At 34.2% G+C, this 22,973-nt stretch overlaps 1 protein-coding gene across 1 annotated transcript; it reads left to right on the forward strand.

Annotated features, from left to right (window-relative positions):
- The first annotated feature begins 5,123 nt into the window (after positions 1–5,123).
- LOC129256823 (sulfide:quinone oxidoreductase, mitochondrial-like) lies at positions 5,124–22,874 on the forward strand. The gene is made up of 9 exons (XM_054895015.2): positions 5,124–5,249; positions 6,346–6,522; positions 7,380–7,604; positions 9,026–9,223; positions 9,690–9,893; positions 10,576–10,759; positions 15,498–15,565; positions 17,275–17,453; positions 18,841–22,874. Exons 1-9 carry the CDS (start codon positions 5,157–5,159, stop codon positions 18,899–18,901), a joined length of 1,389 nt encoding a protein of 462 aa, XP_054750990.2. The 5' UTR covers positions 5,124–5,156; the 3' UTR covers positions 18,902–22,874.
- Positions 22,875–22,973: the final 99 nt, after the last annotated feature.

Genomic DNA, 22,973 nt, shown 5'->3' on the forward strand with positions numbered 1-22,973 from the left:
CAAAGGTAATCTGCCTGCTGTTTGATGCAATGATCTTGGTTCACTAGTAGCAAGATCAAAGAAAGGCAAAGGAGTCAATAAGTGCCTTCTGTTTGTGTCGGTGATATGGGGACACTTTTCAATAGATTGAGTACATAATACTGCTAGTAGCACAAGAAGGAGGGTGTGGGATCGTGGGGAAGATGGTGATGAAGGGCGAGTCCTCATGATGAAGAACGATGAAGGAAGTTGGTTTAACCGAGTGAGGCTCAGCTATATGTCAACAGTCTCATTGATAATGTATGTCCCTAAATACTATAGCAAGCAGTGAACACTGGCAAAGTTGTGTCTAGATCTAGACTTAGATCTATATAATAGGACTAGGAGTTCAAAGTTCAAAGCCCAAACAAATTTAGCAGAAAAGTATAAACTATTTTCTGGATATAGTAAATAAAAGCCTCAATATGATAGGAAGTAGCAAAATGGCTGCCAAAGGCCCTAAAAGTATTATGCACAATGAGAAAGAGGAGCAAAGAAATCACAAGAGTGAGCACTAAAATGCAAAATATATGTGATAAATTAATGGGATACTGTCTAAAAACGTATTTTCTAACGAAATATATCATTCAGGTTTCAAGTGTGTGTAAAATACTGTATTTTGACTTTCAAAATGGCTTATTATATTCACTCGCGTTCGTAATCACTCGCGTCGGGTTGGTAATCACACGCGTTTTTTTTTTTTGGCGATTTTTTTTTTTCGGTGCGATTTTTTTTCTAACGGTGTCTTCAATGGGACAAACGTACTGGAAAAATAAAATAATATTGAAATTCGAGTTTCGTTTTATTTTAAGCTGGTAAGTGCCTTAAATAAAACGTTCTCGACCACTGTTTTAAGATAACAAGCAAATTTTTACTACTGTTTTAACATAATCACATTCCACATCTTAAATCTTAGAGCCATAGGCGGCGGAAGCGGGGGGGGGCTCCCCCTAAAAAAAGAGAGAGGGGGGAGAAAGGAAGGGAAAGAGGGAGAAAAGAGAAAGAAAAAAAAGACAGAAAGAAAGAAAGAAGCAAGGAAAAAAGGAGAAAGAAAGGAGAAAAGGAATAAAGAAGAAAAAGGAGGAAAGGCTACTCTCGATTTAGCTTTGCCTTTGGAGGATTTTCCTGAAGTCTGTGGTATTCTTTATAAAGCATAGTGAGGTGCTACAATTTCATAATATCACTATTTATTTCCTTCTCCCTTTCTTTGTGAATTATTCTACACTAACGTAAAAATCAGGGAGGAAAAAAGTTCTGAAGAAGAAAAGCAAGAAGGAAGGAGGAGGAGAAGTAGAAGAAGAAAAAAGAAGATGGAGGACATAAGGGGGTAAAAAGGAAACTAAAAAGAGAAAATTGAGGGGAGGATGTAGAAAAAGAGAAAGAGAAGATAAAATAAAGGGAAAGACTGAGAAGAGAAAAGGAAGAAGTGAGAAGGGAGATGAACAATAAGGAGAAAGGGAAGAAATTGAGAAGTAGAAGAACAGGGAGAAGAATAAGATGACATAATAATGGGAATAAAAAGAAGACTGAGAAGAAAGAGAAGTAGGAGGGGGAGTAAAGTGCACTCTGGTTATAAAGAAGTCCGAGGGACCAACAAAATTGTTCCTTTATACAAATAATTGTGTGTGTGTGTGATATCAGTTTTTTTTTATTTTTTAGAGTGGTCACAAAATTCGAGCGGAGTTGACCTTCCTTAGAGCAACACGCTTGTGTGTTGCTGCCCTCTACGTTCGTTGATATTGACCAAAAGCTTCGGTCTTTGTGTCTATTAATTATTATGTTGGTTGTTCCGCTGAACTCCGTTGGCTCCACTCACCAAATACAGAGAAATTTAAAAAAAATTAAAAATGTTTGAAAAAAAACTCCTCGAAACAGACTGCTGCCAGCTGTCTGGGGCGGATCAAGCTTGTTATCTATTCTTGGTACTTAGAGTACAGTAGTCGAGTACATTTTATTTTAAGGCACTTAATTGCCGGCTTAAAACGAAACTCAAATTTCCCTGCATGTCTGTCACATTGAAGACACCGTTAAAAAAAAATCGCACCGAAATATAAAAAATCGCCAAAAATTCAAAACGCGAGTGATTACGAACCAGAACGCGACGCGAGTGATTATAAACTGCCTTCAAAATGGCCGCCATAGACATTGACTGCATTATGTACAATGCAAAGTGGGAAACCAATATTCACAGGAGTGAGCCCCATAAATGCACGTAATAGTGATCTATGAGTAAAACATTGTCTGAAAGCATAATTTCTATTAAGATATATCATTTATTCTGCCAGTTAGGTGATAAATACTGTTATTTTAAAGTCAAAATGGCCGCTACGGTATTATGCACAATGTGAATGGGAACAATTCATTTCAACAGAATTCGGCTTTGCTTGGCGAAATGGTGATGTATGAGTGAAATATTGTCTGAAAACATATGATTTATAACAAAATATATATCATATCTTATGTAATTTAGGTGATAAATACTGCATTTCAATATTCAAAATGGCTGCCCATATGCGCCCTTTTTGTGAACATTATTTATCTCCACTCATATTATATATTACATGATAGGGGCCTATGGTGGCCATTTTCAATTTAAAAATGCAGCATTTATCACCTTAATTACACAACATTATGATATATCTCGTTAGAAACCATGGTTTTAGACAATAATTCACCCTTACATCACAATTCACATTTATATGCAATATTTAGAGTCCAGCAAAGCCAAATTCTGTCAAAATTATATGTCCCATGTTACAATGTACACAATGCTTTTAGGACCTATGGCAGCCATTTTGGATTTCAAAGTACAGCATTTATTACCCCCACGACCAATATGTGATGTATTTAGTTAGAAATCATGTTTAAGACAATATTTTTTACTCGTACATCACAGTTATATGCATTTTATGATTCTCACTCTTGTGGAAATGAGTTTCCCTGTTCGCATGTTACATAATTTAGTTAGGGCTTGTAGAGGTTATTTTGAATGTCAAAATACAGTATTCATCACCTATATGGCAGAAGAAATGCTATAATTTATATAAAAAATGTTTTCAAATAACATTTTACCCATACAACAGGATTATATGGATGTCATAGTCAAGCAAATCCAAATTCTTACAAAATTATATGTCCCCATTCACATTGTAGGTAATACTGTTAGGGCCTACAGGGGCCATTTTGAATTTCATAATACAGCATTTATCTCATGCATGACAAAATAAATGATATGTCTTGCAAGAAAACATGTTGTCAGACAATATTTTACTCGTAGATCACAATTACATGAATTTTATGTTTCTTACTCGTGTGAAAATTAGTTTCTCCATTCGCATTGTACATGATAAATATAGGGCCTATGGCGGCCATTTTGAATTTCAAAATACAGCATTTATCACATAAATGGCATATTAATAATATATATTTCGTTAACAATTATGTTTTAGTCAGTATTCCACTCGTTTAATCTTCATAATAAGCATTTTAGTGATCACTCTTGTGATTTTTTTTGGCCCCCATTGCCATTGTACGCAATACTGTTTGGGCCAGTGGCGGCTATTTTAGACATCAAAATACAGCAATGTTCTCATATATGACATAATAAATGATATATCTCGTTAGTAATGATGATTTGCATATATTACTTCGTTCATACATCACGATTTTTTGCAGTTTAGTGCTCATTTGTGTGAAAATTAGTTTTCCCTATTCATATTGTACATCATAGAGTATGGAATGGCCAATGGGCGGACAATATTATGATTTTCATGGGTAATTTGCATATTTTGGCGGCCATATTGGATTTTGCCAATTTGCGGTTACACGAGTGGCATCATCCAGATTCGTAATCAGCACCCTGGAATTGACAAGAAACCATAAAAAAATATTTTATATATAAAAAAACAAGGTTTGGTCAATTCTCTATGGTGCCTATCCTGGACTAATGCAGGTGAGACAGCCAGAGGCATTCCACTTGTTAATCATGCTCCTCCAAGCAAAAGAAAATTATTTGTATGATTACTTTGTAACTCTGCTATTTAATTTATTCAAAAAAATTGCAAAACTTTTACAATTCTTAGGCAAGAGTTTTCCTTTTAATTTTTTTGAGGCAGCCATACCACAACCCCTTTTAGTTGTGGTCCTTTGTCAGAAATAATCTTAGGTAATCTCAATAAAGTCTAGAAGTAAACAGAAATTCCAGTAAACTGAGTGTCATTCAAATTGCACTGGAGAAAAGTAAACTATTACTGTAATAGTATTAATGGGATAAGAATATTGTGCATGGAATGTGGGGATGACATCCCGGGATATATCGGATATGAGAGGAAGAGGGGATGTGGAGAAGGGATATGAGAGGAAGAGGGGATGTGGAGAAGGGATATGAGAGGAAGAGGGGATGTGGAGAAGGGATATGAGAGGAAGAGGGGATGTGGAGAAGGGATATGAGAGGAAGAGGGGATGTGGAGAAGGGATATGAGAGGAAGAGGGGATGTGGAGAAGGGATATGAGAGGAAGAGGGGATGTGGAGAAGGGATATGAGAGGAAGAGGGGATGTGGAGAAGGGATATGAGAGCAATACATGCAAACTGAAAAAAATGCCTGGCAAGAATGTCACATATTCAAGTATAATAATTCGAAAACTTGGTAAACTCACATACCATACAAATAGCAAAGGCTGGAAGTGCTGCAGACATGATATGACGTACTTGCATCTGAAAAATCCATGCCATGCAAAATGTGTGGAAGCATTTGATACTCATATTGATATATTTATTAATGAGTACTACAAGAATACACATTTGATATTAGTCCGGAAAAAAACTTAGGGTTTTGTAGAAAATACATATGGGGGGAGGACCCAATGCATGTACATGAATATAGGAATGCAATTTAGTTTCTGACTAGATCACAATTTTCAGGCTTGGCATCCCACTGATACTGCTAGTGCTGAGTGATGAATGATAGCTGATCTTTTGTTTGTCTTAATACTATTTACGAAGGTTATTTGATATTCAAATAACATGTACAAATACACTTAGATATATTGTATGTCATGAATCTAATCTTAAATGTTTAATATATATTTTATTTGCTTTCTCAGATTATAAGTGCTTCTGAAGAAGTGATGTGTTAAGATGGCCTTTTGCATAAAGGAATCACTCAATTCTATTGCTGTAATTGGAAGGCAGATTAGAACTCTGAATTCAACTTCTTCTTTTAAGACAAAGGTAAGTCATTTAAAAAAGGGGGTCACTTCAACTTTTTGCAAATCTATGGTTTTCTTCCAATTGTCCGATATGAAATTTTTCTGTAATATTATCACATCTTTTTTTAAATCTAAGGGCTGATAGCATATGAGGCATAAGTTTTCTCATTATTTTCTCACACCAACTTGGCAGGTTTTTTTAATTATTGTATGCTCTTTTTGTCTTTATTATACAGTTGAAGCCTGCCAGAAGTTTACATAGGTACACCCAGGAAATTCAAATTCTTTCATTGATACCAAATTTGTCCTGGTAGTATTTATATCTCTGAGATATAGTAAATTTTACGATGTTTGGCAAGCGAACAAATTTTGTTAAATTCCATGGGTGTATGTAAACTTTTGGCCTCAAGTCTATATATATATATATATTCACACCTTGGTCAGTTCGGTCTACTACCGTCGGTTTCACGCTTTTGGCGATCTTCAGGCAGACTGATGATTTGACGACTTGGTTGTGTCTGCAAGCGTGCTGGGATGGGTCGTCACACCTGATTGGTTTTCTGGGGGGTCTTTGCCGATGTCTGTGGCGGCACTGAGATTATTTCTGACCTTTTGTTGAGGCACTTTTTGCTATCGGTGATAATTATATACTTCTCTTCTAGGCAGAGATTGCAGAGCCCACTCTTTCTTAGGTTAGTGTTAAACTAATTCTCTATCCCCCACGTTAATTTAACTTTGGTGTTTGCTTCCTCTAGTTTTCATATATACTTAGAGGGTTGAGTTTCATTTTTGTATTTTTCATGTTTCATTGATTTGATGTGATTCCTGTATCTCTCCTTGAAAGTTACCCCCGCAAGACCATAGTAGCATTTTTCCTCGTTTTCATGTAGGATGCTGGCTTTGTAGACGAGGGCCGTTTCTAAACATCTCCCTTTCAGTCTGCCTGAAGAGCGCCGAAAGCGTGAAACCGACGGTAGTAGACCGAACTGACTAGGTATGAATATATATATTGCTCTGCCCCGGCATTGAGCACTTTTGGAAACCTCAACCAATCCCATACCAAGTGGATATATATATATATAAAGAAAATGCTATGTTGTCGCCTATGTATGATACAGTTATGGTATAGTACTGCAGCCAAGCCTGCTCATGAGCCACAAGAAGGGCCAGGTACTGTTACCAAGCAGAGCTACAAGTTTGTAGTAGTTGGAGGAGGAACTGGAGGGCTAGCTGCTGCAAGCTTTTTATCTAGAAAGTTTGGACAAGGCCATGTTGCAGTGATTGAGCCTGCCGAGGTAAGTAATTCAAGATAGTTTAAGATGAGACTGAAATTTGAAATAGTAAAGCATTTGATCTTTCAATGAGATATAACTTAAGTTATGGTCAATATGATGTGTATTCCATGATGAGTGTTCCTAAGTCTGTCATTGTGGTTCATGAAAATCAAACATGTTTGTATTCTGAACTCTTATTTGATTTAAACTAATTGTGGTATATGGATAGCCAGTTGTGATACAAACATTTACAGAAGAGGTTAAGTTTTTTTTTCAGCACATCTGTGCCCCATTGATTCCTGACTGTCTGGGAATTATAATAAAATAAGAAATATACAATGTAAATAAAATGTTTTTATTGTTGTCTTCCCACAATTTAAGCACAGAGGTGAACCATGACCTAAGTTAAACATAACTTCAGAATAAGGGCCATTATGTTTTATGGCAGGTAATATTCAAATATTGGCTATGTATAACTTGCATTTACTCATGTCTTCATGACAAAGGTAAAATTTTTATCTGATCATACTTTGCCCTTAAAGGAGTTTAAAAATATTATCATGATTATATTTCAGTATTTCCTGCACTTTTTCCGTCCTGCTTTTCAGTACTCCAATACTAAAAATCCAATTATATATGTTCTTCATTCAGAATTTATTTGAGTGAATGACCATGGGCTGATTTTTTTTAATGGTGGATTGAATTCATTATTATGTATGATCAATAATAAAATCTGCCCCATATGAATAAATAAGCTCTATGTTCTGGGGTCTTGATTATTTTTAAAAGATTATTTTTTTTTAATGGTATTTAATATTTTATATCAATTAAGTACACTATTGACGGTACATTAACAAATCTTAAACTCTCTTAACTAGCAACATTTCTACCAGCCAATGTGGACAATGGTTGGTGGAGGGATCAAAACTAAGGAGCAGTCAATGCGCCCCATGGCATCTGTCATGCCAAAAAAAGTAGTCTGGAAGAAAGACAAAGCCGTCACCTTTGACCCGGAGAACAATCTTGTAACTACATCGAGTGGTGCCAACTTTGAATATGAGTACCTGGTTGTTGCTATGGGTCTTCAGTTGAATTTTCATGCTGTGAGTTGTCTAACATTATCTTTTCCAATAAGAAGTTAAAAAATGATGTGAAGGAATTGTACATTGCTGATTACCATAAATATTATTGATATTTAAACTAAAGGGAAAGTTCGCCCTGACGAAAACTTTGTTGAAAAAAATAGAAAAAATAATAAAATTTATTGGTGAAGAAAATCAATTTAAGGTTAAGAGAGTTAATCAAATTTCAAGTTTTTGATTTGTGATGTCATAAATGAGCAGCTGCCCAAAATATATAAAATGCTTAAATTTCATATTTTAATGGTTTGTGATGACTTATTTTTTATTTTATTTTTTTAGGATGGGGTGTGAAATAATTAGTGTATTGATATACTGAAGGTACAATAAAACCATTTTCAATTTTCTGGGGAAATGACATTTCATTGATTTTTGTTTTGCCTGCATAGTAGAGCGAGACTGAGGCGCCGCTTTTCCGGCGGCGGCGTCGTCAATTTTGAAATCTTAACCAAGGTTAAGTTTTTGAAATGTCATCATAACTAAGAAAGTATATGGACCTATTTCATGAAACTTGGACATAAGAGTAGCCATTTATCCCTGAATGTCCTTTGTGCATTTCAGGTCACATGACCAAGATCAATGTTCATTTAAGGTCAATGAACTTTGGCCGTGTTGGGGGTACTTGAATTGGCATCATAACTTTGACAGTTTATGGATCTACACATGTAGTTCATGAAGCATAGACATAAGGTTTATCACGTATGTTTTGCACACGTCTTCAGTCACATAATTATGGTCAAAGGTCATGTTGGGTCAATAAACATACTATTTTATTATCATATCAGTGTTTTCTTTTGTGAAAATAATTCATTAGCTGTTTTCAAAGTCTGCACTGTTGCCAAATTGAATCGTGTAATGTAGGCGAGGCTGCCAGATGCATTCTTTTGTTTTACCATACGACATTTAAGAAAGCTGCTTAGATATGATGTCACAAATCAAATTATTGAAATTCTAATAACTTTTTTTTCTTTGATGGATTTTCCTCAAACCTCCAATATTTTTTATTATTTTTTCTGCCATTTTTACATTAAACTTTTGTCAGGGTGAACTTCCCCTGTAATTGTTTTACTATAAAAAAAAATTCAAACATAAGCCCTGTCTAGATCAAGCAAGAACTATTGTTGTCTCTTTGAAGTACAGTATTACCTTTCATCTTGACTCAGTAGTTAGTATGTACTATGTATCATTCAAATTAATTTCAGGTGATAGGAATGCATTTGCACTGACCATGGAACATTTATGGAAATACTTTGCAAAATGATTTTTTTAATCAACTAATCTTTCTATTGGATAATTGAGTCTGTATGAAATTCAAGTCTGAAATATTTAATTGTGCATGATTGGAGATCAGTATAATATATAGTTTATTTTATTTTATTTCCCAGATGAAAGGTCTTACTGAAGCCCTGGCTGAAGATCCAATGGTATGCTGTAACTACTCTTATGACACGGTAGACAAGACTTACAAGGCATTGCAGAACTTTAAGGGTGGTAATGCCATCTTTACCTTCCCAAGTACACCAGTTAAATGTGCTGGAGCTCCACAGAAAGTCATGTACCTCACAGAAGATTACTTCAGGAAGGTTAGCAGCTTCAGAAATTAGAGCTAAATTGAAATTAAAACTAAAGAATGGTAAATAATTTTTATGGTAGCAACATTGTAAATTAAACCTTGGTCAGAATAAAAGAAAGGAGAAACAATAATGTAGGATTGATGAAACTATAATTAAGGCAGAATGAAGAATATGAATGGAAGGTAGCTAGAAAGGTTCCCATCATAAATAACTTTTTAACCCCCCCCCCCCTTTGGTATCAATAGTGCATTCCATTTTGTTTTATGTGGGATACATGAATGAGAGTTAACTAATGTATATCTATGAATTCATAAAATATTATATTCAACTTGGTCATATTCATTTGGTGTCTAATGGTCTCGCAGGTAGGCCTACACAACTTTCAGTTATGAGAGCCAAGAATTGTTTTGGAATTATATGTCTTATCTCATTCTCTGCTGCCAAAAATTGCTGTCACTGATAAAATCTTTTACAGAATAGTAAACGGGATCAAGCCGAGGTGATGTACATCACTCCTCAGGCCGTTATATTTGGTCCACCCAAGTATGCTGAATGTCTGAGGAATATTTGTGAAAAGAGAGATATCAAGGTTCATTACAAACATAAACTGGTTGAGATCAGACATGACAAGAGAGAAGCAGACTTTGAACTTGAGAGTGGTGAAATCGTCACTTTCCCTGTAAGTAATATATCATTTCTTTATGTATTCAATTTTCTAAAAAAAGAAAGTGTATAAAAACCCCATTATAAGCATGTACATTTCATTGCAGCAGTCAAAACATGAAGAGGTAGTTTTCAAAAATAATTTTATTTCAAATTTATCTGTTAAGGAATCATATTGTGAATAATTCATATTTAAACAGCATGTACATGTAGATAAAACACTCTTTCAGAATTAAATAATGAGCACTCTTTGAATGAGAAATTGTTGATTAAATCTGATTGTGGAAATTGTGCTGATCGAATCCTCAGTGGAAGAGCTTTTTCCAAGAGATGGAGTTGAAGAAATAGAGTTAAGTTTTTCCTTTGTACATTTTATAGCTGACATTTATTACTGGACGAATGCAAATTTCATCTAGGAACATATAGTAAGACAAGGCCTTGCATGTACAAGGATGGTTCCATGACAATTGCTCCAATGGAAAATATGCAAATTAGGCCAAACATAAAATCTAAGCTCCAAAACTAAATAAACCCTAATTCTTATCTTTACATTATTTCGATCCAAAAACTGTATTACAATCTTAACTCTGACCCTATGCCTTCTGAGATGGAGTGAATGTCTCAGGAGCATGCTTGTTTCTGTGTGTGGAGTGAGATTTTGAATGAAGCATTGTGTGGCATTCCTTTGTTTAATGTAGTATGCGATGATCCATGTTCCTCCTCCTATGGGACCTCCAGATGTTCTTAAGGCTAGTCCACTGGTTGATCAGACTGGTTTTCTAACTGTCAACAAGACTACATGTCAACACACCAAGTATCCCAACATCTTTGGTCTTGGTGATTGTACTGATATACCAACATCCAAGACAGCTGCTGCTGTAGGTGAGATATGATGTGTCTAGTTTCATTCTAATTTCGTCACCCATTGGAGACTCTGCCCTCTTGTAAACTGGATTGGGTATATAATCTAGCATAATTCGCCAGTCTCCAATAGATAAGGATTTTGTAGTGGTATTGTAAAAACTACTTTGTATATTTTTTAGATCTGATATGTTCTTTCATTAAATGATTCTGTATCATAGCATTTAGTCTACTGTCCTTAAAGAGTTCCAGGTTGTCCCTGTACGACTGTTCAAGGTGTGACAATTAATTTGACAGAAGTATAAAGAGGAAAAGTATTTTATAGGGGTGTGAAAACAATTTTGCTGCAGCAGAATAGTATGTATCACTTAGCTTTGAAGGGCTGTTTTAAATGGATTCCTTTTGTACGATGCTGAGATTGATTTATATATCATTTTATGCATGTTGATCAGCTGGCCATGTGAATTATGATATCGCAGATGAACCTTATTCTTAAGTTGTGGCCTGTATTCTCAAAAGGGCGATTCCACACTAGAACTTCAAAAATATCATAAATTTCAACATGCTTTCAATAAGTCATAAGTAGTGTAATATTTTACTATGATACCTAAATTTTATGAAAATTATGAGTTTTAACCAAAAGTGAAATCAGATATAGTTTTTTGGGGGGAAGAATAATGGAATTTTCAATTTTCAATAATTTTGCCAATTAAATAGTCAAGTACAAACACTGCCTGAAACAATTATTGGCAAAGCACGAGAAGGTTTAAAATATTGCAGGTCAATGGAATAATGTATCATTGATGGTTCCAAATGATATCTACAACATTTTCATGATCCATAATAGGGGCAGCCCTGATTTTTCCGAACCTATTTTTGGCAATGTCCCGTACGACACATAAAGATGCAAAAGTTTGTCCTACAATTTTATTTTTGATGATGCAATTTCACAATATCAGTTTCTCTTTCTTTGACCCATGGGTGATCGATTTATCCCATAAGGATCTAATCACAGCCCTTCATTTTTCAATAATTGTCCTATTAAAAGTTGTCCCGTACGACACACAATATATAATGCATTTAATTGCAGGATTTGGATTCAGAAACTATAAATAGTAGGCCTATTTTAATTCAAGTAATTGATTTGACATAAAGTGAACTGAAACAAATACTTTTTTATCTCCATAGAACATGAAATAGGTGTTTCTAACCATTTTAATTGATGTCATGTAGGTGTATTCTTTTGTGAATCCCTTCAGCTAAACTGGTGATTTTCACTGGTCAGAGCAGGTTAATTTCTTTGTCACTGAGCATGAAAAGAAAACCTTTATAATTGATTCACCCTAGCCTGGAAGATGACTTCCTCTTTCATGGAATTATAAGATGTAAAAAAAATTTACATATCAATCAACTATTTGGACTTCCCTTGATGATCACTAATTTTTTTTATATACAGTATTGAAACTCCTTACTTTTTTCAAGTTGTAAAAAAATCTGAAAAATAAGACAAACCATATGGTTTCATGAAATGCAGAAAGGTTTGAAAAAGTAGGACCGCATATCTTTAGAAAAAAATATTTTGTGGAATTACATGTGACAGTTGTGACATATATCATGTATATATACATTTATATGAAAAATTATAACATTTTAGCCCCATAATTTACACAAACATTTTCATTCATTCATTGTTTAAATAGTGTATTGGAAATCATCAATTAATTCACTAAAATATAACTTCACACAAAACCTCAAGTTCTTCAGCTTGGAAAAAATGCTGCGAACCCTTGTACATTTCCCGTCATGAAAAAAAATGATAACATATTGCTCCCGATTGTATATATTGAGGTTACTTAATTATATTGTCCTGTATGACTACTTATTAAAAGACTTTTCATTAAAAAGGAAGAATTTAGGGGCAATGCTCCCCTTCTGATTGATAAAAGTTCATTGTTTTATTCAGACTGCCCAGTGCAACACGCAAGTGCCTGTACAACACGCAAGTGTCCCGTACGACACACAAGTGTCCCGTACGACACAGAAGTGTCCTGTACGACACACAAGTGTCCCGTACGACACATTATTTTGTTTATGATATATTGAGAGAAATGTTCAGCCAATTGTGGTTTCTAACATAATGAATGTCTTTAGTTTGATAGGACTATCATTATCATCAGCCAAATAAAGTGATGGAAGAAGTCAAAGAGACATAAAGTAAGAAAGTTTGGCTTCAATTTAGAGATGTCCCGTACGACACATTTTGAGTGTCCCGTACGCCACATTGTTCTCGAAAATTGTAATTTGCTTTATTTATTCATGAATGTTTATTTTGCTTTCATTCATAGATGTGTTTGTTCTTGGGTAATTGAATATCAATTTGAGTTCAGTTTCTATGAAAAATATCTGTCCAACCCACAGACTTTAGGGAACAAATTTGAGGTTTCGAAAAAAGCCACTTTTTCTGCGTCCGTACGACACGTTACTATTTTAAATCTGTATTATACAGGATGTGAATTCAAGTCATTTTAAGTCTTGGTTTTTCTAACACTCTGGTAGTACTTGATGATCGCCTTTAGTTACTGGAATATTTTTTGTTTTTGTTGTAAAAAAACTGTTAAATGTTCTCTAAATGTCCCGTACGACACGTATGGAATCACCCAAAAGGGGTTTTAATTGTACCATGGTACAATTCATGGACTATGCAAATTTCTTGTATTACGGTGCTTCATTCAAGCATGAATTTAGTGCCAATCGTCAAAAGTGGGCATTCATAATTGCACCTTTCTTTGTTTGCACGATGAAATAAGTGTGTACAATTGAAACCTCTTTTGAGAAAATAAGCCTGTATGTTTTGCAGAAATCTTCAATGTAGCAACTGCTTTAATGGTTAAAGCACTTGAAAGAGTATTCAAGAAAGTGAAAATATATTACCAGCAGATGAAATATGCTTTCAAGAATACATTTAATCTCCTTTTTAGTTTTTGTCTTGCCTGCATAGCAGAGCGAGACTATAGGCGCCGCTTTTCCGACGGCGGCGTCGTCAACATTGAAATCTTAACCAAGGTTAAGTTTTTGAAATGTCATCATAATTTAGAAAGTATATGGACCTAGTTAATGAAAATGGGACATACCCCGGTAAAGGTAATCAAGTATTACTGAATATCCTGCCTGAGTGTCAGGTCACATGACCAAGGTCAAAGGTCATTTAGGGTCAATGAACTTAGACCATGTTGTGGTTATTTGAGGAATTGTCATCATAACTTTAATAAAAGTTTATGGATCTACTTCATGAAACTTCGACATAAGAGCAACCATGTATCCTTGAATATCATGTGCGAGTTTCAAGTCACATGACCAAGGTCAAAGGTCACTTAGTGTCAACAAACTTTGGCCATGTTGGATGTATTTGAGGAATTGTTATCATAACTTTGAAACTTTATGGATCTAGTTCATGAAACTTGGATATAAGAGCAGCAATGTATCCAAAAATACCCTGTGCGCATTTTTAAGGAACATGGCCAAGATCAAAGGTCATTTAAAGGTCAATGAACTCTGGCCGTGTTGGGAGTATGTGTTGAATTGGCATCATAACTTAGAAAGTTTATGGATCTAGCTTCTGAAACATCGACATAAGGGTAATCAAGTATGAATGATTGTTTTGCACATGTCTTAGGTCACATGATCATGGTCAAAGGTCATTTTTTGGTCAATGGACATAATATTTTATTATCATATTAGTGTTTTCTTCTGTGAATGATTATTCATTAGCTGTTTTCAAAAGCAGTACTGCTGCTATGTCAAATTGCATGATGCAGGCGAGACTGCCAGAGGCATTCCACTTATTTAATAATAATAATAATAATGGTGGCTACTTATATAGCGCACAGGTCCACCTTTCGGTGCTCATGGCGCTTCAAGAAAAATAAACACAACACACAAACAACAATAGAAAACGGAAAAGAATAGAATTTTGAATTCTCCTGAATAAACACACCATTAAACTTAATGGGAGATCAAATAAGTTTTCAGTTGGGACTTGAATGTTTCTGTTGAGGAATTGGATAGGCAATTGATTCCATAGCTTTGGTTCTATAACAGATAACATGGTCCCCCCATTTGTGTTTCGTTTTGGGTGTCTGGAGCAATAGAGCATCAGATGAGTGGAGACTGCGTCAAGGCTGATATTTTGAGATGGAGCTGCGGAGATATGTGGGGAAGAGAGAATAAAAGATGTATTAGTTAAAGAATTTTGAAGAAATCTTGTTCTTCTGTAAATGTTTTTTGTGTGAAATGGTTTTCAATGTGAGCACAAATTTGTTTAATTAAAGGTAGAAGAAAGTACTGCAGCAAACAATTATTTCATGAGAAAGTCTTTAAAATCATGGTTAAATACCACCTTATTATCATAAATCTAGTTCTGGTACATTGAAATAACTTATCTTTGTGAAATCATGTAGTCTTAGCTGAAAACTGGTAATTCTGATGATCACTAACACAATAAGGCATATGTGGGACAGTGTATTGATATTGTTCGGAAAAATACCTGACATTTTATGGAATTCCGTGCTTACTTTGCTCATTTCTCAGCAACACATGTTTTTCCAGAGCCATTTGGCATATATTTTTTATTTATATATACAAACACTTGACTGATCATTATATTAGATTCTGTTCAAACTCGTTTTGAGATCATTACCACAACAGGTATAATTATCTTTAAGCTTTGTATCCCTTCTTTCACTTCCTTTTTCTCCTGTAGCTGCTCAGACTGGCACTTTGAAGAAAACCCTGTCATCGGTCATGAATGGACACGAGCCTCAAGCAAATGTGAGTATACTCTCATTATGCTTCCACCCCAACATTGATTAGAAACATATTATTGCTTTCCTCTTTAGAACTGTAATAGATAAACATAGAATCTATCAGGCGTAGTGGAGAGGTGCAATTATCGGCCGAATTTGTTTTGAATTGACCTCAGAAACGCTCGAAGTTAACAAGAGGGTTTCCTGAAACCGCTGAGAAAGTGCCACAGCAAAACTGCCGTAATTTTGTAAATGACAAGATACGGATATGTCTGGAAATTATCAATTTCCTTGCGATTTTTAACCCGCGAAATTTGTTTTCACGCCGAGTCAGCCCACTGAAAACGATGACGTCATCACCCAACTTCAGTCCCGGATACTGACTGTCTTTTTTTCTGAAGACAATGAAGCACAGTCACTGGCAGTGCGTCAGTACAGTTGCAATGAAGCTGCCATGCCGGAGCGTGCAAAATCCCTATTCTATTGGACAAATTGACAAGAATGTGGTTTTGCAGCACTTGCAGGTATAAGCAAGTTGACCAGTGAAATGTAGCTTTTTGTAAGCTTTATCTCATCATTGATCACGATCATCACATGTCAATAAAATAAAAGACAGACGAAATAAAGAAAAGGGGACATTTCTATGCATGCCTTGTACTTTCGTTAAGCTCTGTAAAGATGATTGAAATGCATGTAAACACTTGGACCCGGATGTACCATAGCAGAAAGGTTCTTATTGCAGGGCTGAGTGTCATAGCTGATTCCACCAGTTATTTTGTATAATTAGCTATACAATCAATCCTAACGTTTTGGCCCGCCTCGTGATGTGCATGGGACAATGACGTAGTTTGGATCGCTGGTATAAAAAACTGTTATTTTGTGTCAGAACCCCATTTTCCTACAGTGATTTCTCAAAAAATAAGTCTTTGGCGCAGCAAAAACTTGACATGCAAATCCGTACATATCCCATGAACATGCACAGTGTATCTCATGAATATTCAATAAGAGGTACAGTTATGTCTGGAAAAAGTTCGAGGATAGTTGTCAGAGAAAACGAAAAAGAAAGTTAGCAAGAAATTAAAACTATATGATTCTTGACACAATTTTTTTTCAGAATAGAATATTATCATTTTAGATAAGTCCTGAAAATTTGAGGAAATTTTGTTTACATACGGCGAAAATGTGTGTGAATGATGGTTAGAAATTCAAAACAAATCAGGCGTTTTTATTAAGTTAATTGCACCCTCCGCTGGGCTAGCTATGAAAAATATGACTCTAAAAGTAATGATGATAAAGTCAGATATGGGGTTTATGGGAACAAACATCAGAGGTGAAAAAAAATCACCAAACCTTATTTTATACAGCACATTGAAATGTTTGTTATAACAAGTTTGTGTAATACATTATATCAACTCGTTAGCTTAACTTGAGTGACAGTAGATTACCTTTTCCCTCTTTTCTGTTGAATTCGTACTAGTTATATAGGTTATTCTTTCTTCCATGTAAACTACTCTATGTAGAGTTCAGTTAAAAGTTAGTCAATGTATATGCATGTAATTGCATTCAATATAGATACATTGGTCGCACTACTACAACAGTTATTAGAATAATGATTGCAGTGACAATAATTACAAAGTAACATCATTATGATGATTGAAATAGTTAATACTCCTCTCTTGCTGTCAGTATTCCTGTTATTGCAATTAATAAAGTGTGATACAATATACCTTTCAGTATGATGGTTACTCATCCTGTCCTCTGGTTACTGGATATGGAAAGCTGATCTTAGCCGAGTTTGATTTTAACTTGGATGCCTTAGAAACCTTCCCATTGGATCAGGGCAAGGAGAGACGTCTCATGTACCACTTGAAGAAAGATATAATGCCAGAACTCTACTGGAATGGACTCATCAAGTGAGTTATTTTCCATAATAAGTATTCTGTATCCTCTCTTTTAAAAAAATATTCACTATGTAGAATCAAAGACAACTTCTATATTATTCACAAGTGTGAAAAGTGCCATTACATGTAGTAAGTCCTTCTTCTGCAACCCATTGCTTCCATAATATGACCAGAATAATTCGTTTAAATGTCACAATTAATTTTTGTATGCAATTTTAATATGCAAAATGCTTCACTACACATTTGATTTTCAAATTTTATCATTTCGTGTCGTAAATTTGGACCAATTTGAGGCCCTATTACTGAACAATCTTTATTGTATTTGCCCAGCTAGACTAAAGTCTTTTTGATTGTGTCAGTATTATGTGACTTTGTTATGTCTCATATCTCATCATTTTTGTCTCACCTGCGAAGCAGAGTGAGACTATAGGCACCGCTTTTCCGAAGGTTAAGTTTTTGAAATGACAGCAAGTATATGGACCTAATTCATGAAACTTGGCCATAAGGTTAATCAAGTATTACTGAACATCCTGCCTGAGTTTTTAGTCACATGACCAAGGTCAAAGGTCATTTAGGGTCAATGAGCTTAGACCATGTTGGGGAATCAACATCAAAATCTTAACCTTAGGTAAAGTTTTTGAAATGTCATAACTTAGAAAATATATGGACCTAGTTCATGAAACTTTCACATAAGATTAATCAAGTATTGCTGAACATCTTGCCGGATTTTTTAGTCACATGACCAAGGTCAAAGGTCTTTTAGGGTCAATGAACTTTGGCCGAATTGGGGGTATTTGTTCAATTACCATCATAACTTTAAAAGTTTATGGATCTGATTCATGAAACTTGGACATAAGAGTAATCAAGTATCACTGCACATTCTGTGCAAGTTTCAGGTCACATGATCAAGGTCAAAGGTCATTTAAGGTCAATGAACTTTGGCCAAGTTGGGGGTATTTGTTGAATTACAATCATCACTGAAAGTTTATTGGTCTAGTTCATACAACTTGGACATAGAGTAATCAAGTATCATCTCATGTGAGTTTCAGGTCACATGACCAAAGTTCATTTAATGTCATTGAACTTTGGCTATTTTGGAGGTAATTATTAGATTGCTTTCATAACTTTCGAAGTTTATAGATTTAGTTTATAACATGTGGATATAGGGGTAATCAAGTATCACTGACAAGTCTTAGGCTGCATGATCAAGGTCAAATGTCATTTACTGTCAATGAACATAGTAATGTATCATTATATGAATGGTGCTTTTTTTTTGGAATAATTATTTCATAGTAGTTTTCAAAGTCAGCACTGCTGCTATATTGAATCGCGTGATGCAGGTGAGACTGCCAGAGGCGCTCCACTTGTTAAATATATATTTCTGCTTCTTTTGTAACAGGGGACTGTGGAATGGACCTGGTACATACAGAAAGTTGATGCATCTTGGAATGTCCAAATAATCTATGTGAGCTGATTGTAAATGAAACAACTCAGTGAGTGCTATTTGATGTCGGCACATTCCATTTAATGAAAATCTGGGAGACCAGTCGTCGGTGAAATTCTGAGTATTCTGAATGAGTTTTTGAAAGAGCAGTAGACCCAAGATAATTTATTCTGAATCTAATGATAAATTTGTGGTCCGGAAGTCCAGTAAGAAATATTTGGCTGTGACTCCAGTTAGATGAGCCTTTTGAATCGGAAAGAAAAGACTTCATCTATGTGGATATAAAGGTCGTCAAGTCTCTTAAAAGGACTGTAAAAATAAAAATATAAAAAAAATCTTTTGATTGTATGTTTTAAGTAGCTTTCAGAAAGTCAACAATACTTTGTACCTTACTGGGTTTTTTTTTAGGTGTAATAAAAAAGCGTCTTCATTACTCCTAAACATTAATCTTGTGAACAATCTGCATAGTAGCATGCATTTTGAAATTTTATTTCAAGTGAATATCTTGCATGATTGCTATCTTTTAAAAATTGACATTAGTTGTTTATGGAAGTTTAGTCAAACTTTTCAATCCAGAAATAAGGCACAGCCAGAATTGACAAAAATTTATGCTTGAGAAATTCGGTTTCAGATAGTCCACAATTTTTAATCTCCTTTAAAGAATTGAAGTTTGTGCATTCTATATGTAGTGGGGGAGATGAAAATTTGATATTACAGTGTTGGATATGGTTTTTCTATGCCTAAGGAGTAGAAGAATTCAGTTTAAAAAAAAACTTAAAGGGGCTCTGGTATCCAAGTGTGAGGAAGGTCTTGCATATTCACAAGAGTTTTGAAACTTTCATCAAATACTTCAATGATATATCTACAATGCATGTTGTCCAAATCTGACACAAGTTATCTTTTCTTTATGAATTGTTGAAAGCTTTGTACTTCCAACTGTGACATTTTCTTTCTTTTCAACTTTTAGATATATATCTTTTATCCAAATAAAATATAAATGTAAACTTGAAAATTTACATGTATATTTTACCAGAAAATGAAATTCTAACTTTTTTACTGCAAGAGGTATTTTGAGGGGCAGATCTGCTCTCCCAGTGGCTCAAGCTACCCAACTCACCCCGAGATGTATCATTGAATTTGAAACACATGTATACATGGATATAAATTTAATATTCAAATTATTTTATTACAATCGATAGAAGTCTTTTGTAATGGTATCTCTCAGCAGCCCTTAATGCTTTGGTCTTCCAATTATGGTCATTGTAATATACTAAATATTTATGAATATCGCTGTGTTTTGCAGTATATGTGCGGATGAATCATAAAAAGAAAGACAACTACAGAAGACTGCCTGAAGATATGGCAATATGTGATCATTTCAATCTTTATATTTTAGGTATTTGGTTTCTTTCTAGTAACCCATTCTTATTTTGTGAATGAAAAAATTCAACATCAAAATCAGAAACAGTTTCAAATTTTCGTAAATATATTATTCTTTGAGTGATTAGTACACTTGTTTGATTTGCTAGTACATAGGAATTGATTGAATCTAAGTCTTGAAAGTATTGTATGTGCATGTACAATGCATGAATTAGGGATGCCCTTCAGAAGTATTCTGGTATGTAAGACCATTATGTATAGTATTTTGTGCAGACATAAAAGCTGTCATTCCCATGCAACTGCTTGTCTCCTAATTTGTATTATTACTCAGATATACCATCACATTCTTAACATCTTTGAATTATGTTTACAGAGAATAAATACATTACATCAATGTAACAAATTATACTGCCTTTATCAATTTATGATCTATGCAAATTGCTAAAACTTCCAGTTTGAATAGCCTAAGAAATTGTAAGAGGATTACCAGGAGTGGATTTTTTATAATCATGCCTTAATTATCTATGAAAAGAATGATTATTTACATAATTATGTATGATAGAGGCCTTGTATGATATTCACAATGCATAGTTATTAAATTTGAAGTATGTCTCAATTGACATAGCATTTTGCCAACTTTGAATTTAGCTTTCTAGTTGCCCCTTTTTCACACATATACACTTTTTAATTCTAACTTGTATTTTTACTCTTAGTATAGAGAAAAGGAACTAGTGCTCCTTGTATTCAAGACCTCCAAAATGAAAGATGTATTGATAATCAGTGCTTATATTGTAAGATTTTCTACATGAAAGAAATGAAATTGGAGTTCTCTTGTGTGCAAATGATAGTTAATAGGTGGATCCAGGTTTTTAAAAAACAAAGCAAGATATGTTTTGTTTGTCAGTATTATTGTCAGAACCCAAATTTTATTTTAATTTGGTGCTTGTGCAGATGTGCTGGCATGTTCATTTTGCTATTGCTGTATGAATATATCAAAAATTTTCAGACAAAATGCAGAGGTTAGAGACTTGATCCTATACTAATCTTTAAATGTTATATGAAATTATATTTTTCAATGAGACTTATATATTGCCTTATCAATTATTAGATTATGTCATTTCAGTCAGTTTGAAGAGGAGTATGATAATTATGTACAGAGATGTTAACAGTTCATATTAATGTCCAATTCTTGTGATTAAAGAGAGTTCAGAAACTTTTTCATCTGCCCTTATCCCCAATTCCTTCTTCCAGCTGCTTAAAACAAAGAATGCCCTGAATTGGAAAAGGTCTTTCTCTATACAAACACTGTGAAACCATGCTATTCTTGTCAGCAATTTATAATAGACCAGTTCATAGTTACTTCATTTACAATTTTGGTCAAATGACCTTTCATTTCTTTCATTATGATAGGCAGATTTCAAAGCAAGATATTACGTAAGCTTGCCTTTCATAGCAGGATGAAGAAATTGAATAGACCAAGTGACTAGAATAGCACACCAATAAACACTATATGTAGGTATTTGTTGCATTCCTACTTTGAATGCATATCATAGCATGTTGCACAATGTACTTGGCAAACTGTGAAATACCAGTCTTTCGTGGACGCATTGTTGTTTTTTGTGGATGTAAATGAAAACCACAATTCAAAAGAATATATGAATAATCAAGACATCAAAGTTGGTGCTTATCTCATTAGATTTTAAACCACCATGTCACTTTAGTACAAATGACCTTCCTCTGATCATGCGTAGAATCTTTTGATCATGCGCAGAAAGGAACTACGAACTGGCTTATATGAGATCATCAAGAAGTGCTGAAGTGCTTCTTTAGTGCACATCAGTCTTATAGCAGCTGGAAACTTTACGAATAACAGATTTTATTTTTTCACTGGAAGACTTCTTAGTGGCTGCAAAGCAATGTGTGCTTGTGCAAAATAGAAATGAACTTTAGTTGTGCTAAATATTTATTACTTTTCTAATCTAGCTGTTTTAAAAGTGGCAATCAAGATACCCTACAAGATTACAATCAATGGGAAAAAGCTATGAATCAAACAAGAAATAAGGATTTGGAGCGATCAATAATATAATAAACAAAAACAAAGAAATAGATTGGTATGTAATCCATTTTAAGTACACTTGTACAGAGCTTGTTTTCAAGGACAACTGTAAACAAAATGAAATACACTTAGTGGTAAAATAGTAACATATAAAGTAATTTCTGTTAAAGTTTACTTTGTACATATATAATATGATTATTGTATGAAGAACTCTCATGATATTTGCAATTATGAATATAGCAATGATAATATTCTCAGAGCTTTTTAGGTTAGTTTTTCTTTCAGATATTATAATCAGAATGACTGCAGGGTAATTCTAATTAAAAGAAAAATATGTACTATGAAATACTATTTTTATAATTGATGATAGATATATCTTGTATTAAATCAAATTGTTATTTCTATTGTGATGAAACTGAAATATTATTCAAGGGTGATTTTGTGTATAACAGCAATGTAAATGTTTTGTAAGAATAATGTTTCTGTAAAAATACAAGGTGATCATCCTATGATATTGGGTGAAGGAATATGATAAATGATTAGTTATACATGATTTTGATAATTTGCATTCTCTTTATTCAAATTTATTTCTTGATAAATGATATACTTCACTAGAGATATAAGGCAACCTTCCCCCACACTTATAGGGAAG

Source organism: Lytechinus pictus, chromosome 3, assembly GCF_037042905.1.
Source record: "Lytechinus pictus isolate F3 Inbred chromosome 3, Lp3.0, whole genome shotgun sequence".
Lineage (NCBI taxonomy): Eukaryota > Metazoa > Echinodermata > Echinoidea > Temnopleuroida > Toxopneustidae > Lytechinus > Lytechinus pictus.